General features: G+C 35.5%; 1 protein-coding gene across 3 annotated transcripts in view; it reads left to right on the forward strand.

Moving 5' to 3' along the window:
- The window catches only part of LOC136845876 (zinc finger protein 26-like), a 37,152-nt gene extending 19,909 nt beyond the window's left edge, over nt 1–17,243 (forward strand). The window contains exons 8-11 of one of the 3 annotated variants that reach the window (XM_067116311.1): nt 12,684–12,911; nt 13,211–13,347; nt 14,594–14,741; nt 15,765–17,243. In XM_067116311.1, the coding sequence (XP_066972412.1) occupies nt 12,684–12,911; nt 13,211–13,347; nt 14,594–14,741; nt 15,765–16,340 (1,089 nt within the window). In that variant the 3' untranslated portion in view covers nt 16,341–17,243. Of the gene's footprint in view, nt 1–710; nt 3,107–7,580; nt 9,275–12,683; nt 12,912–13,210; nt 13,348–14,593; nt 14,742–15,764 lie in introns of those variants that run through there. The other 2 variants (XM_067116308.1, XM_067116310.1) reach the window with 2 other exon arrangements.
- Nucleotides 17,244–17,851: the final 608 nt, after the last annotated feature.

Below are 17,851 nucleotides of genomic sequence, written 5' to 3' on the forward strand. Positions count from 1 at the left end.
ATGAACAAGTAAGTGAAGACTGGATGATTTTGTAGTACATTGTCAAATCAGGGTGTGATGGAACAAGCAATATTGCAGCTGAACAAGTATCTCTTGAATACAGTAGTCTTGTAATATTGTACATCTCTAAACCAGAATCTAAAATGATTGGTGAATGTTGCAAGATAGTACTGTAGTCTGTATGACACAAGGGAAGCATGTCAAAACTGGCTGTTTTAGCATAACTTTAGGGAGCTCGCTGCCATTTTGTTGACTAACCTGTACTAGTGAAGGTGAAGGCAGAGAAGGCAGGCTCCTATTCAGAATGGAAAGATGTCACAAGGGAGTACTAAGACGTTTGAAGTCCTTAGATCTTTTAAATTTATTAGGATATATTACTAACTTCAAAGGTATACACTTGTATTAAGCACAATACATTCCTGAGGCCTGAGAAAAAATATTTTCTGAGGCAGTAATGCTACAGCAGACAGTATATCATAAGTAAAATAAGGGGTCTGTGTTTTTGGAACATTTCAAAAGATTGGGAAGTTTTAATTTCTTGTTTTATCCATTTGGGGAAGGTATTTTAGGGTTAACATACGGTAAAAATATCTTGGAACTTTCTAAGATGTAAGATCATGTTATTTATGGTACAATACAATGTATATACTACTCACTAAGTAGTTGGAAATTTAAAATGGTAGTCTTGATGAAAGTCTTGTGCATTGCAGGTTCTTGTTGAATATACTTCTATCAGCACACTTAGGGAAGATGGAGAATCTGACAAGTACATGAAACAATTATCTAAGAACTTTGCAACAACTTCAAAATCAGGAAAAAGGTTATTTAAAAATAAAAAGCATTTTTGTAACTTATGCAGACTCAATTTTGAGTTTGCACAAGATTACAAAGACCACATGAAGACCCATAGCAGCTACGAATGTGCTATATGTGGCAAAGTTGTTGCTAAACGTGGCATGCTGACACAGCACTATGTTAAGTTCCATGGTTTAAAGATAAATCCAGAGTCGGAGCATCTTTGCTGGGTGTGCGGGAAGCAGTACCAATCTAAAACAGCTGTTACTTATCACATTGCAACAGCTCATAATGATGCAAAGTTGACGTGCAATCAGTGTGATAAAGTCTTCAAGCATGTCAAAAATTTAAAAGCCCACATGAAGCGTCATGGGGAAAAGATGGCAGGTTGTGACAAGTGTTCAGCAAAGTTTTATACCACCTCAGAATTAGGGTACCACTATAATTCTGTGCATCAGAATGCTAGGTGTTGGAAATGTGAAATATGTGGGAGGGAGTTCAGTCGTGCAAGTATATATTCCAGTCATTTAGAAAAGCACAAACAAAAGACATACGAGTGCACAATCTGTTACACTCGCTTTAGACGTAAAGCACATGTTGAAATGCACATGAAACAGCACAACAATTCTACAGATTTTGTGCCTTCTCTTAAAGATAAGATTAAGAAATATCTTCGGTGTAATAACTGTAATGCTTTGTTTGACAGCCAAGAATTAAAGGACAGTCATCTTTGTGGGGAACAGAGACCCACTGTGAGATCAGCAGAAGTTATTTGTAATGACTGTCATGTTACATTTCCTTCTAAACATGATATGAGTGCACACATTTGTCGCCAGAATCCAGGTCCTGTGTTGGTGGAGCCTGCTCAAGTAGGAGAAAATGTTCAGATTTATGCTGAACCAGGAAATATAGAACCTGGATCGATTGGAATGGGGTCAGATGAATGGGACACTTGTTTTGTGGTGTTTTCTGAGAACAGTGTTTCTGGAACAAATGAGTTAGTACTTTAGGAAAAGTGAGGTGCCTTGTTATACCACCTTGTTTAGCTGTTATACTGTAGGTTCATTAGATGATGTTTTCATGCAGTTTTCACCAGGTTAGATTGCAAGAAAAATCTGTCATGACCAGGGATGTACATAGGTCATTTGTTTACATTTGCAGTATTCTGGAAGGTTGAAATAGACTGCTCAAGTATTGAAAAATTTGTACTCAAACTATGAAAAGGAATTAAAAGAAAGCAGAATGAATGTTAGCAATAAGTGATATAACAGGGAAAATAAAAGAAGAATATCAGGTAAGAGAAGCATAGCAGAGCACTTAAAGTTTTCATTAACATTTAACAATGTCCCAAAAGATACATTCAGATCCTCATGATATTTTCAGTTTTCATTAACATTTAACAATATCCCAAAAGATACATTCAGATCCTCATGATATCATTTTCAAACTTGCTCATTTCTTGTGATAATGTAATCTGTGTTGTGTAATGTTAATAATTCCTTTAACTACTTTGCTGTGCTACTCTTTTCATGCTTGACATTCTTTTGTTACTTTTTTTTTATTACAATATTATTATTATTGTTCTTTTGTTCATGCTCTGTTCTTATAATTCTTTTTCATACTTTACATTACTCTACCTTACCTCCTTGGCTTGTTGTTCTTTCAGCTCTGGTGTCTAAGTTTTCCATTTCTTTCTGTTTTAATTCCTTTTAATTCCTTCTTCTCCTCTCACCTTTCACATTTATCCTTCCCTCTTTGAGTGCTTAAACTATGAAGTAGTTGCATTCACCTGACATAAGTTAGTGGCAGGTGTGTGTAATCCTGTGATTACTCTTCTTTATACTACCATCTTAAATGAAAGAATTGTAACTTGGCTGTCATCTCATGCACATGAATTCATGTCTGGCCTCAAGTTATTTTCCCAGAAAGAGAACATAATTATTTCTTTACCACTCTAATTTAACCTTTGGTTTCAAGTTAAGTTAGTTCTAAGTTATTGAAATGTACATAAATTTTTCATAAGTAGTATGTTTATATTTGATTTTTCTCTGATTTTAGAGTTTGTTTATTTTTTAATAAGATACAAACTTTAAAAATTTTAGTTCTTATTGTATATATGGCATTGTATATACCTGTCATTTGTATTTTGTTGTGGTCACTTATGTACATAGTACTGTTCTTAGCACTGAACTGTAGTGTCTGTTATGTGATATGAAAAAAAATTGTGCAATAACTTTTGCATAATGTTATTTTTGTAGAGCAATTTTAAACTTTTGTAAAGATTTTAATACATTTTCAATAATTTTTCAAAGGGCCATAATTTACCTTCACATTTACATTATTATTATTATTATTATTATTATTATTATTATTATTATTATTATTATTATTATTATTATTATTATTTATTTATTTATTTATTTATTTTTTTTTTTTGTCTATCAAGTCATCCTATTCGACTGGATGGTTTTTATAATGTGGGGTTCCGGTTGCATCCTGCCTCCTTAGGAGTCCATCACTTTTCTCACTATGTGCACTGTTTCTAGTAGCACACTTTTCTGCATGAGTCCTGGAGCTACTTCGGCATCTAGTTTTTCCAGATTCCTTTACAGGGAGCTTGGGATCGTGCCTAGTGGTTCCTATGATTATGGGTACAATTTCCACTGGCATATTCCATATCCTTCTTATTTCGATTTTCAGGTCTTGATACTTATCAATTTTCTCTCTTTCTTTCTCATCTACTGTGGAGTCCCATGGTATTGCAACATCAATTAGTGATACTTTCTTCTTGATTCTGTCAATCAACGTCACTTCTGGTCTATAGGCACATATCACCCTATCTGTTCTGATACCATAGTCCCAGAGGATCTTTGGCTGATCGTTTTCTATTACTCCCTCAGGTTGGTGTTCTTACCAAGCAAGCTAGCTGGTGTTTCTAGCACAGACTCCAGTGGAGGGCTTTTGCTACAGAATCATGCCTCTTTTTGCACTGGTTCTGTGCAAGCGCAGACATTTGCTTGCTATGTGGTTTATGGTCTTGTCTTTCCTATTGCACTTCCTGCACATGGGTGAGGTGTTATATCCATCTATTGTTCTTTGGACATATCTTGTTCTTAGGGCCTGACCTTGTGCCGCTGTTAGCATTCCTTCTGTTTCCTTCTTGAGTTCTCCCCTCTGTAGCCATTGCCATGTTTCATCGCTGGCCAGTTCTTTTGTCTGTCTCACATACTGTCCGTGCGTTGGTTTGTTGTGTCATTCCTCTGTTCTGTTTTTCATTCTCCTGTCTCTGTATATTTCTGGGTCTTCGTAAACTTTTATCAGTCCTTTCCCTTGCACTCCTTAGCCACTCGTCTTCACTGGTTTTCAGATATTGCCCCAGTGCTCTACTCTCGATGTTGACGCAGTCCTCTATGCTTAGTGGCCCTCTCCCCCCTTCCTTTCATGTTATGTATAGTCTGTCTGTATTTGCTCTTGGGTGTAGTGCTTTGTGTACTGTCATGTGTTTTCTAGTTTTCTGGTTTATGCTGTGCTGTATTTGATTACTGGTACTGCCCATGTGTTTATGGCTTTCGTCATGTTTCCGGTGTTGAGTTTTGACTTGAGTATCACCTTAAGTCTCTGCATATATTCTTTCCTGATCGTGTCCTTCACCTCTTGGTGTTTTATATCCTCTCCTTCCATTATTCCCAGGTATTTGTATCCTGTCTCATCTGTGTTTGATGCTATTCCCGTCTGGTAGCTCTATGCCTTCAGTCCTTGTTACTTTGCCTTTTTGTACGTTGACCAAGGCACATTTTTCTATTCCAGATACAATCCTTACAGTCTGGATTAGGGTATCTATTCCCTTGATGCTCTTACCATACAGCTTGATGTCATCCATGAACATCAGATGATTAATTCTGTTGCCTCCTTTCTTGAGTTGGTACCCAGCATCCATCTTTTGCAGTACTTTTGTCATGGGAATCATGGCTACTACGAAGAGTAGTGGAGACAGTGAGTCGCCTTGAAAGATCCCTCTCCTGATGTTAACCTCTGCTAGTCTTATCCCAGAGCTTGTAAGTACTGTACTCCAGTTGCACATTGTATTTTTAAGGAAGCTGATGGTTATCCTCTGCCCTATATATTTTCAGGCATTCTTTTAGCCATGTGTGCAGTATTATGACAAAGGCTTTCTTGTAGTCAATCCATGCCATGCTTAGTGGCCCTCTTTCTCTTACTATTCTTCATTACCACTTTGTCTATTAGGAGCTGGTCTTTTGTGCCCCTACACTTCCTGCTGCAGCCTTTCTGTTGATGGGGGATGGTGTCTGTATCCTCTAGGTAGTTGTATAGCCTTTCACTGATGAAAGTAGCTTCCACATTATTGGTAGCCAGGTGATAGGCCTGTAGTTACTTGCTATATTTCCCTTGTTCTTGTCTGTCTGTACTAATGATGTTCTCCCTGTGGTCATCCATTTGGGCGCATGGTGGTTTGTGATACAATGCTGGAGTTGTTCTGCTGTTTGTGGGTGTAGGGCCTTGAAGTTTTTGAGCCAGTATCCATGGCCTTCATCGGGACCTGGGACTTTCCAGTTGGGCATTTTCTTTATTTGGTGTCTGACTGTGTCTGTCGTGATCTCTGTGAATCTTTGTTTTATTCTCACCATTTCTTCTGCCTTGATTTCCTGGAGCCATGTTGCATGTTCGTTGTGTGATACCAGATTGCTCCATATGTCTTCCCAGAGTCTCTTACTTGGTTTGGCTTCAGGAATATCCTGGTGGTTGTCTTCCCCTCTTGGTTGGCTGTATAATCTTTTCTGGTTGATTCCGAAGAGTTTGTTTTGTTGGTATCCTTTATTCTTGTTCATCTACCGTTGGATCCTATGTGCTTTGGCTTTAAGCCTCTGTTTTATATCTTCTATTGTGTTGTTTAGTCCCTTCTCCTGTACTTTGTATTTCTCATTCAGTTTCTCTCTTGTTATTATTATTATTATTATTATTATTATTATTATTATTATTATTATTATTATTATTATTATTATTATTATTATTACAGCCTGTGTGCCTTTACTATAAAATATTATGATTATACAGGAGAGAGTTGGGACAATAATATTTTGGGTGTGACCTTGTGGTTTAGACTTGCTGGACCAAGGAATTGTCATTTTGTATTCCTGATAAGCAGGTCTTTGGCAAGAGAGGCTGACCCCAAGTGGGAATGCCCTTGAACCCTAGGGTAATGAAGACAGTGGAAGTACAAAAAAAGGAATAGTGTAAAGATAAGCAGATAGATAAACCGACCATCAAAAGAGAAATATCAGTGGAGTGTAGGTGACATCAAAATTAGGATGAAGATGAGCTAATCAACTCTAGGTGAAAGAGTAGTTGGGTCATTGTGATTATAACTATCAAATAGTTTAGGCAAGCCATTGTATCACATAAGCAGATTCTTATAAGGCTGGCCGAAAGTGTTTGTTCTTGAATGGTAAGTAGAAATTCAAACAAGGCAAATTTGACACTGACTGCTAAGTAAGAAGATACCAAGGAGAATGGATGAATAATATGATGCAGAAAGTTAAAAAGCTGTGGCTGAAAAGATGTGGTTAAGGACCAAAAGTAGCCTATAATGCACTGGGATTGGGAATGATCACCATAAATATGGTATGTTGTATCTTAAGCAGTGAGCATAAAACAAGGTAGATCAACATTTGTTAAGGCACTGAACATTTACATGAAAAGTGAGGCTATTGGTTAAGACATACCTGGGAATCTAGATGGCACATTAACTCAAGAACTTATGGGACACTAATAGGCATACATATGGTTATAAAGTGGTTTTACTCCTCTTTTTCCCATATTTATCATATCTTTCAAAGAAATGTGGGTCACACACAGAAAATAAGATGGGTTAACTCAAGAACTTAAGGGACACTAATAGGCATACATATGATTAACTGTTTTTAATTAAAATTCTTGTTATAAAGTGGTTTTTACTCTTCTTTTTTTGTTCCAATTTAAAGCTAATTTTCTAGATCAATTTGAAAAATTGGGCAAAACTTTTCAGTAAATTTAAAGGACAGTAGTATTTTTGCACTTCCTACTTTATCTTAATTTTCCTTTTTGTGGATATGAACAGAAACAATGATGAGTGTTTTTATTTGCTCAAAAGCTGTGAGCTTTGTAAGCTCAGAATTTTTTATGATGTATGTATTCCCCCTTTTTTTTTATTTTGGTTCATGATACTTAATATACTAAAAGAGTTCAGACAAACAATCTAACTAACTAAAGTGTGACAGATGTGGACCTCTAAAATTTTATCTAAGCATTGGTCTTATTGGAGCATGATGTATGTACTTTTTAGTACATATGACAAACAATATGGCTCCCTAAAATTTTATCTAAGCATTGGTCTTATTGGAGCAAGAGTTATATAGTTTTGTTTTATACTGAATCTATTTTATTATTATGTAAATACCATATAGAAGTCATATGTTATATAAAAGCGCTGCAAGCTTTTTAGCTTCTGTGAACATTACTGACTTGTATAAATGGGTTGTGATCATAATTTTATTGTACAAAGATGGAGAAAGGTTTGAGTGACAAGCCATGGTTTTTCTTTTTTGTGATTAACTTATTGGGGAGAAGTCCTAACAGGACATTCCAATAATCTGTCTCCCCTTTTGTTGTCATTTAAAATCCAAATGTCCTACATCTCACCTTATGTTAAGGGCAGTTTTTGAAGAAGCCTAACTTTATTTGTGAAGGTGATACATAGTCCGTTTTCTGAAGGTATCATTGTTTTACAGGCTCTTCAAGTTACTCGCCCACGGGAACCTGGCAAGCGGGTGCCAGTTCTGTCAGAGAAGATGCGGCAGAGTCTTGCAGAGCTGTCACGCTATTCTAGGTCCATGCCTCAGTCAGACTCTTCATGTATTATGAAAAAGAAGGTAAAATCTTTGGAAGACAATGGGGGTAAACCTCGTGCAAAGAGGGCCTATAGAAAGAGACCCCATATCATTCATTTGTGTAAATTTTGCATGAAAGTTTGCCCAACTGGTGAACAGCTGAAAGAACATCAGAAAACCCACAAAACTATTGAATGTCAGTTTTGTGGAAAGATCTTAGCACGAATAGGATCTTGGGAAAACCACCTGAAGGTCTTCCATAACGTTGAAATTCAAGTACCTGGAAATGAAGAAGCTTTGAAGAATTCAAGGGATGAAGTGGACTGTAACGTTTGTGGGAAAAAGTTTTATTCGAAGGCAGCACTTGCTTACCATTTGAAGCTTCATGATGGAATCAAATATGTTTGTGATATATGTAACAAAGTGTTTAATCATCCGAGTAACTTTAGAACGCACAGAATAAGACACACAAAGAAAAACTTTTACTGTGATAAATGTGGGAAAGGTTTCCATACAAATTTTTCCCTCATTATGCATGATAACCAGACCCACAGAAAAGCTAGGTCATGGAAGTGTAAATTTTGTGGACACGCATTCACACGTTGTGCTTCGTACAAAGAACACATACGAATACACACAGGTGAAAAACCATTCGAGTGCTCAGTCTGTGGTGTTAAATTCCGCAAAATTCATCATCTCAAAATTCACAGTCGGCAACATGAGCCCAAAACTCATCGAAATGGGCCATTTAAATGCCAGCAGTGCCCAGCCATGTTCTTGCATAAGATATCATATGACCGTCACCAAAAATTCAGACATCCAGAGAACCCAGATAAGAAACTGCACATGCTGACTACTGATAGCCAACATGTGTTCACAGCACCAGGAATACTGCTCAGAAATAACTCTGAAGATTATGACTTTGAATGTGATGAAGGCATTGAAATGGTTCGTGTTGATGATTCTGGGATTGGTCCTGGAAATGCAGAGAGTCAGTGTGTTATTGTTCTTTCAGAAGCTACTGGTGAAGAGGATCAAAAATCTTTCTTGCAACAGATTATTGCAAGTGGCATTCCAGCTGTTAAGACTGATTTGCCAAGTAAGTTTTCTGCTAAAGATGAAGTGGAAGAAGATGATGAAGAAGAGGACAGTAAAGTTCTGGAGTTTGAAGAAGCACATTTGGTTTCTTTGCCTGAGGACATGCAACTAGGCGATCAAATGGATGCCTCACAGCTGCAGCAGCTAGCTGTTGCCTCTCTAGAAGATGGAAAAATTCAGGTCCAGATGAATGGTGAAACATTTGATGTTTATACAGTGACAGAGTGAAATATCTGTTTTGGGTAATGTTTGGAAAGTGATCTTTTTACTTTATAACAGGGTTAGTGTGGAGTACCATTACATGTTCAACAAGATTTGTATCATGGTATCTGTTTGTATCAAAATTTTGATAATGAAGACTGTGAAATGCCGGGCATTTCTGAGTGAATAATGACTATGTATTATATTTTTGTTGTGCTACAACCCTTGCTCCTCTCTGATGTTAAATATTTTAACAGCCATAGTGTTGTCCTTTATATTAAAGGATTTGAATGCCATATCATGTCTTTACTTTTCAGTCCTAAAACAGAATATGAGTCTGAGTACCTGGTATTTGTACAGTATTTAATTGTGGAACAAAGACACTAAGTTTTGTGAAAAAAAAAGAGGAAATCATAATCAGTGCAGTAGATGAAATACAGAAGATGATTATTGGTATATAATTAGATTACAGAAGATGATTATTGGTATATAATTAGAATAAGTAATGAAGAACTGTAAAATGTACAACACGACTGAACAAAAATGTAAAATAAACATTACTGAATAAATCCACAGGTACAAAGTAAATGTATCAAAACCCCCTCAAAGATTCATTGATAAAACTTGTAAAACATTAAGGTCCTGTTGTATTGACTGAGACTACACTGAACTCTGTAGCATTACATATGTAATTATTTCATGATTTCACTTCATAGAATATTTTAGTTCTTATACTGTTTTTTTTTTTTAATTCCTGAAAAGGGATTGTCCTTTGCATTATTGAGATTGACAAAAGGCATTTATCTAGAAATGTTGTGCATCATTCCAATAGATATTCATCTCTGAATGACTCATTCTTACCAAAAATGAAAACATATTTCAGGATGGACCTCACACATATATACATCAGACTGAAAAATGCTGCGAAAGACTAAAATTGACAACATTTGTTTTTAATAATAGGCTAGGAATAGAGAAATCAAGTAATGATTGTCTTCCATATATCACAGATGTTAAGCTTTTGAAATCTAGAAACTGTAAAACCTGATTATGAAAAATGTTATATTTACCTTAAACAAGGGGCTGCTCTTCTGTGTGTGTATGGCTTTGGGCTAAGACAATTTTTTCTTTTATTTAAGGAACAAATTCTCCATCCCAGACTATGAAAGCTGATATAGTTGGCTCAGTGATGAAACTATTTTATTATACTTTATTGTACTAGAGGAAACTAAATCCTTATTTTGAATGGGTGCAAAAAATCCTTTAGACTATTTATATTTTGCAGCCTTGGGCATTTCTTATGACACCATCTGTTGGATACTGTACATAATGCAGTGATGAATTCACCCTTCCATCTCTCCTACATTATACTCTCAGCCACTTTCTCGATTGTAAATTTTACTGATACTTCTCACTTTATATTCTACTGTATGAATTAATTAAAGAGAAGGAGTTATATTTATGTTCTTCCACTGAAGCTACTGTATATATGTATAAAAGAGGAGGAGTTGAATCCTGGTGTACTTTTATTCTAAAATGATTATATTAGCAGCAGGAAACCACAGTATCCCACAAAATTTTTATGCAGTTAGTGTAAAGACACTGATAAACCCCTGACAAAAATACAGACAATGAGAATAGTCGAAGCAGACTTGATGCATCTGTCAGGAAATGGTCATACATGGGTTTACAAAAAAAAAATGAAATTATTCTTATACTTGATGGGGTATGGGAATCAAAAGGAATTAAAATACTATATGATTACTATACTGTATGGTGCAAGGCACAGTAAGGTCTGGCAATTTTTACCATGCTACAGCCTATACTTACTTGTTGGCTGGAGGGGGAACTTCTTGAATTTTCCCAAGTATTTTTTGGGGGCTGCAATCAACAGTGGAAAAGTTAGTTAGCAGATCTTGGACCTGGGGAAAAGAGAGAGCTGCTGTACATGAATCATAAAATGTATTTTGTATGAATGTTCAAGTTTCACTAGACAAGGAAGGACAAGTATTGAAAAAACTTTACAGAAATTTTGTAGCTCAACATTTTTCATTTTATCCAGTCATCAAATTTTAAGGAACCTGTAATTTTCCATATAATATCTAATCTAATAAGTCATATTTCTTCTATCAGAAGAAAACCTTTGGGCCAGTCTTGAGAGAGGAAAGATTTTTGGCTCGGTGGTATGATTTAAATATTTTTAAAAATCAAATTTTATTTTCTTTTTGTCAAGGCAAACCCATTATTTTTTACATAGCAAAACTGTTGTACCCAGTTCCCAGACATGTCATCCACCAGGAGATAAGGTGGGTCAGTTAGGTTGGAACATGCGCAAAGGTTCCCCAGCAGTCTAACGTAGTTAAATGAATTGTTCCATGCATTCTATTCCAGCTGCAACAGAGCACTGGTGTTGGGAAGCAGGCACTCTTTATAAAAGTAATGGGTTGTACTGAAAATGATGTACAGGAAAGATATTTGGAAAAACAAGAGGAGAATACTGACAAAGCCATGTATTGTGAGAATGGTACTGGTGAGTTTTCAGCCCAAGATTTATTAATGGAATATAGCTTCATAAGGAGGAACAGGTTAACAGTATCTGAGTAAGGAGGGAGACAATTTAGTAATTTGCAAGACAAACCTTTCCTTAAGGACCAGGATAATGAAAGAAGCTCCAGTTAACATCTATCCCCACAAAGAATAAGTCTGTGTAAAAATATTTATGATGATGATGACAAAATAGAACTCATATAGTAAAGCTGACCACTTGTTTCTGCTTCTCACTGCTTTCTGAAGAAAGGTAGAAAACTATAGTAGGGAATTCATCTGTTCTTCTACATACTGAAGAACTTGCTGACTGTCTTCCTCATGGCAAGATGATGTACAAAGTTTTAACCAAAACTCTAAGTGCCTGAAATCATAACATCCAAGGAAACCAAAAATTAGGGGATTCCTAATGATACATATGCTCCAAAAATGCTGCAGTCTAGTAAAACAGTCCCAGTTGCTGCTTTAAGGTTCTCCTTCTGAATGATGAGAGCCATGAAGGCTATCTTCTCAAAGAAAATAATGAGTTAGGAACAACAACTCTTTTAGGCAAAAGACACAGGAGTGGTATAGGGCTACTCTGAGAACAAAGTCCCTTCACTACTAGAGAGTTGACTAACCCACAGTTAAAACTTGATGAGCATGTCAGGTCATGAAGTCTGCAAGTAAAAAATATGTAGCAGATGCAGAGTAGCACCTTGACCAGCCAGAAACTTAATCTCACCAGAGTTTCAAGGACACTACTAGCTGGTTTCAGGCCAGCTGACCCACAAGATTACCAGGAAAAAGGGTATTTATGCACATTTAGTAACTTATCTATTTGGCAGATGCAAACAAAGCTGTTGTGTTCAGTGAGCCCACTATAAATAATTAGAGACAATTCAGAAGAGCCTCCCCATATTCTATATGATACACTGAGAAGATAAAAATATATTTGAAGGTACATATGCAGCTGCTGTAAGAACATGGAGCCAGGGGAGTTACTGGTGTTTTGCTTTTTGCCCTGACCATTTTATTTATCTGCTTTCCTATATGAAAGTCATGAGCATATAGATAACATCGGGCTAGGTCATTAGTTTCATATAGAGGGCACATATTTAATCAACCATAACATTCTATTAGAAGAGTTTACTGTAATAATAATCTTCATCTTATTTCCAGGACCTGGGATCTGGCTATAAGAGGAGTGGATCACATTGCCCATACTGTACCTTTGTAGCACCTTCGGATGAAGTTTTGCATACACACAAATGCATCACACACAGGGACATGGACTGCCCATACTGTGGTAAATTGTTGGCAACATGGTGGGCATATGAACGACATGTGGGTAAATTTCATGCAGATGAATTGCCAGAGAAAATGAAGCAAAAGCAGAAAGCTAAAGAGGTATGCATTACTACAAGCGTAAACGATGAATAAACACCAATTGTAATCTTCATCTAGTAATATTCTTTAGTCAGTGTTATCAACATGTTTAGTACATCTGTAGTGCATTTAGTATATTTGTTTATTTCAAGATAATGCAGCATATAGAACTAATCTACTTCATAATTATGAATATTTTTGTCAAAAATAGCCTTTAAGGTTAAGTTCTATTTAGTGCTTTATGATTAATTAACATAAAATAAGGAAAATTTATATATATATTTTTAGTTTGTACTGATGACACTATCTTCATTTTACAGGCATCTGTAAAGTTATCAGAAACACTGAATGTGAAGAAAAGAGGACGTAAGAAAAAGATACAGCAGTGTGAAACTTGCCATAAAGTCTTCAAGTCACGTCCATCATTAACTTATCACATTGCAATAAATCACTCCGAGTAAGTAGTCCATTGGTAAGCATAATCCTTCTTGACAAAAGTAGTCTTAAACTGTGTAGGTAAAGACTGAAAAGACAAAGGAAAGCAAAGAGGAAAAATATAAAATGAATTTATAAGGACAAGAGGAAAAGAGATGAAAATATTTGTAATCAAAGTTTCAAATAAAATGAGATTTTGCAAAGGTGTGACAGTACAAATTGCCCATTTGTACAATTGGTGGAGAGATGTGATATGCAAAGATTGGAAAAATGATTGAGTTCTCAAAAATTGAGATGGTTTGGGCATGAGACAAGAATGGATGAGGAAAACCAGTAAATGTGAAAGTAGCAAGATGATGATGTGCAAGGAAGACTCGGGAAATAATGGAAAAAGGGAATAGATAAAACTTACACTAGATAAGAGTTTAGGCACAAGTGTACAGGACACAAGCGAGTGGAGGAAACTTATTTCACAGATTTTTAAATGCAGGAAATTACAGCCCACACTCTACAAAGTAATAACAAATTACTAATAATACAAAAAATACATGTGTATGAGTAAGGACAGTTGCCTTATTGACTGACTTACAGATCTGGACAAATTTAATCTGGTGTTACAACATCAAAGATCATTGAAACTGGAAACTAAGTTTTAATTAGCCCACTGTTTGCTTTTGAAAGCTCATATTTTGAATTCTTCTTCACCATATCCCAGCCATAATTTTAATCTGCTGGGCCTTCATCCCATCACTAGGGTTTTTCACTGTGCAGAGAAACTGTTAAATCACCAGGAAGTACACTATCACTTTTGTGCAGCAACACTAATTGTAGTTATCTGTTTTGTTAAATTAACCATTTTTTCACTTTTGCCTTGCAGTTATGGTATGATATTTGCAACTACAAGAATGGTGGTATACATACAGAGAAAAATATATAAACGTTTTGAATGTGATATGTCGATCACCATTAAAATACAGTAAACCATTTATTTTTCCTCAAGTACCACTTTCTCTTTGAAGTGTCTCTTCAGTCCCAGTTGCATTGCTTTTTGGTCTCTTCCACTTAAGCTGTGTAAATCCCTTAACTTTACTAAGTGCTATTTTCAGTTTTCATTTAAGAACAAATCCCACAGGCAAGCCCTACAAGAGTCAAGCAGAGTGATTCAGGAGTTTTGTCAAAACTACTTCATAATTATTTCTATCAGACTCTGTGGTTTTGTTAAACTGCTTTATAATAATACTTTTCATTATATTTTTAACTCTTTCCAGTGTGGTTTATAAATGTGAACATTGTGATGCTACCTTTCCACATCCTATGCTGTTGAAGTCTCATGAACTTCGTCATGGAGAGAGAACGGTTATGTGTCACCGCTGTGGTAGGAAGTTTTTCACTCAAAAACAACTGAATAGCCATGAGGTAATTACAGTAGAATATTTCTTTTCCTAGTACTGTAGCTTCAGTTACTTGAGTCTTAGTTTTGATAATATTTGAATGACATAGTCTGGTAGACTTTTTCTCTTATTTATTCATCAGTTTTATAATTATGACTAGCAGACACACCATACATACCTTGTTCATTTTTAATTTACTGTAAAAGAAAACTATTGAGATGGCTATTTGTCTGTCTGTCCGCTCTCAGATCTTAAAAACTACTGAGGCTGGAGGGCTGCAAATTGGTTTGATGATCATCCACCCTCCAATCATCAAACATACTGAATTGCAGCCCTCTAGCCTCAGTAATTTTTATTTTATTTAAAGTTAAAGTTAGCCATGATCATGCTATTGGTGCCAACACCACAGGTCACCACCAGGTTGTGGCTGCAAGTTTCATGGGACATGGCTGAGAGTTTTATACAGCATTATACACTACAGAAAACTCGATTGCGCCGAAGTTTCTTTGGCGCATTTTTTACTTGTTATTAATGTTTTGCATTAATACTTTTCATAACTTCAGCTAGATTTAACAGAAGCACTGTTATCTTTAAATGTCACTAGTTACTGCCTCTTTTATATTCCTATTCTCATTTCTTTATAGAGATTTATCATTCATTGTATTTTACTCATGAAGTCAAGTGCTTGTCAATCTAGGCACAGTAGTGTGGTTGGTAGGCTGCTATACAGCATCAGTAAGAGAAGGTCCTTTTCAAATTTTAGGCCGTAATCTGGTATTATTTCCAGTATATATTCAAGTCCTTTTCAGTATTTCCATATATAATTCTTCATTTTAGTATTAAATGCTGTGTGTGTGTGTGTTGTGTCTTGAATAATTTTTTCAAGTGAATATTCCAATTAACTAGAATATAGTTTCACCAAATTTGGGCTTTGTTGTGTACTTTTATGTTTGAAAATCAGGCAAGCCTATAAAAAGTGCACTTTAGTTAAGACTATGAAAACTTTAGATACTTCTCGCCTTCACCATTGTAACTTCATTATCCTCAGAATCTCTTTCATCGGCGAGCTCGTAGTTACAGTTGCAAGATATGTAAATTACAGTTTTCCACGCAGCGTGGTCTTCAACACCATCTGAAGACCCAACCACACGAAAAATTCTTTTGTCAGGAATGTGGAATTTCATTCATCCAGAAACAAGAGTACCTCAGCCATGTTGTTACACATGGCCCTCGATGTATTCTCTGCAAAATTTCTTTCACATCACCCCTTGCAGCTCAAAGACATTACCGTTCAACCCACGCAGGTGCAAAATATTTTAGGAAAAATACACCCTTCATTAGTGCGTCTAGTCAGAAGTCAGCTAACAGAGATTACAAAGCTAACAAAGATATAGCTGATTCAGTAAGTGAGTACACATCTGTTCAGTATATTCAGTCTAGCACTGTCCAAGATTGTGTTTCTGAAAATGATACAAAAATGGAGGACTTTGAGACCGACTCAGTTGAAATAAAATTTGAAGATGACTTTATGCCGAGTGAAGGGAGTGAAGAAGATCAAGTCATAATTATTGTAACACCTCGAGACAGGAATGACGACATTTCAAATTTCCTACAGAGGGTATAGATTTATTTTTGTAATGTGTTCATAACAGGCATTTGAATGATAAAAGTGTTCGTGAACAACAGCCGGGAACTTGAAAGACTTTTGTGGCTTAAATCTTGCAGTACTCAAGAGACTTAAATATAATTTTTCATTTACACTGCACTGTACAGTATACAGTATATTATATAGAGGTTATAAAGATGGGAATTATACTACTTGAAATGTAAGTAATATCATTGTTTTTCATAAACAGAGAATTGTAGTATACCTAACAGGACAGCTCCATTATAATTATCATTTTAAAGAATATGGTAACAAGAAATTACTGTTTATTTGACATCAGTAAATTTGAATATACTGTTTATTTCACATCAGTAAATTTGAATAATGTGTCTTTATATTTATTCAACTGTGTTTGTTCAGATTTCTCAAAATGCATAGGGTATCAGCAAGTGTAAGATTTTCTATCTCTGCAGTTTGTTTGTATTGCTTTATTAGCAAATGAATTGAGTATCCAATCTTGTTTATTTTGTCTTTAAATTTTTAAGTGAATATGTTTAGGTAACAATGAATTTATGTTTTCAGTTTTAAGTACCTTAAGTATACTGTATGTTACCCAAGTTTTTGTAACCTTTTATTTTGTACTGTGGAACTGATGTTAAAAAAAAAAAAGCATTTTAAATTATTTTTCACTTGTTAAACAACTGCATGTACATGAAATCTTGCCATAATGTTTTTTAATAAAAATTTCATCATAAATGTAGTATTTGGTATACAGTAGTATATTATATTAATTTGAATTTCAGCTGTTCTTGTACTTTAATTTTTTAACCAAATACTGTACCTTGCTTTAATCATTCAGGTTCATAATACTAAAAAATTCTTTGAAAATCAGGCTATTGTCAATGCTACATTTTATATTACTGCATATTGTTTTATTTCTCATTAGTATATCTCTATACATGCATCGTATCAAATAAGGATTTATGTATTGTATATACTGCATATACTTTAGAAATGATATTTTTGAAAATCTGAGGCAAAGACCATGTGAAATGAAGTCATATGCATGTCTTGAGGAAAGTAGCAAAGAATAACCCTTCTAAAGCCCTATACAAACCTAAATGGTCTGAGTTTGGATGTTTTGGTAAAAGACTGCAGGGCTCCTTTCCATGACCTGCAGTCTCCATGTGGAAGAATGTCTTCAACTAAGTCCTTCGGGATACTGACAATGTACAGAACTGATCAGAGTCATGGTTCGTTTCACTTTACAATTTGGGGTAGTCTGTAATATGGTGGATGTACAAAGTGTTACCTTTTCTTGCAAGGACCATCACTGTTAGCAAGGAAAAAGAAACTGGGTCCAGCATGAAAATTACTAGTTCTTATAACTTTGTGGTGAGTTTTGATATTGCTGTCCTAACCCTGCATAGGTAATGAAAATGTAAGCTAATTTCATCAACAGAGACAGAGGGAAGTCTTTGCAATACCCAACCTCATTAGGATAGAAGAATCTTAAAAAAAAAGACCCC

This window comes from Macrobrachium rosenbergii, chromosome 14 (genome assembly GCF_040412425.1).
Source record: "Macrobrachium rosenbergii isolate ZJJX-2024 chromosome 14, ASM4041242v1, whole genome shotgun sequence".
Lineage (NCBI taxonomy): Eukaryota > Metazoa > Arthropoda > Malacostraca > Decapoda > Palaemonidae > Macrobrachium > Macrobrachium rosenbergii.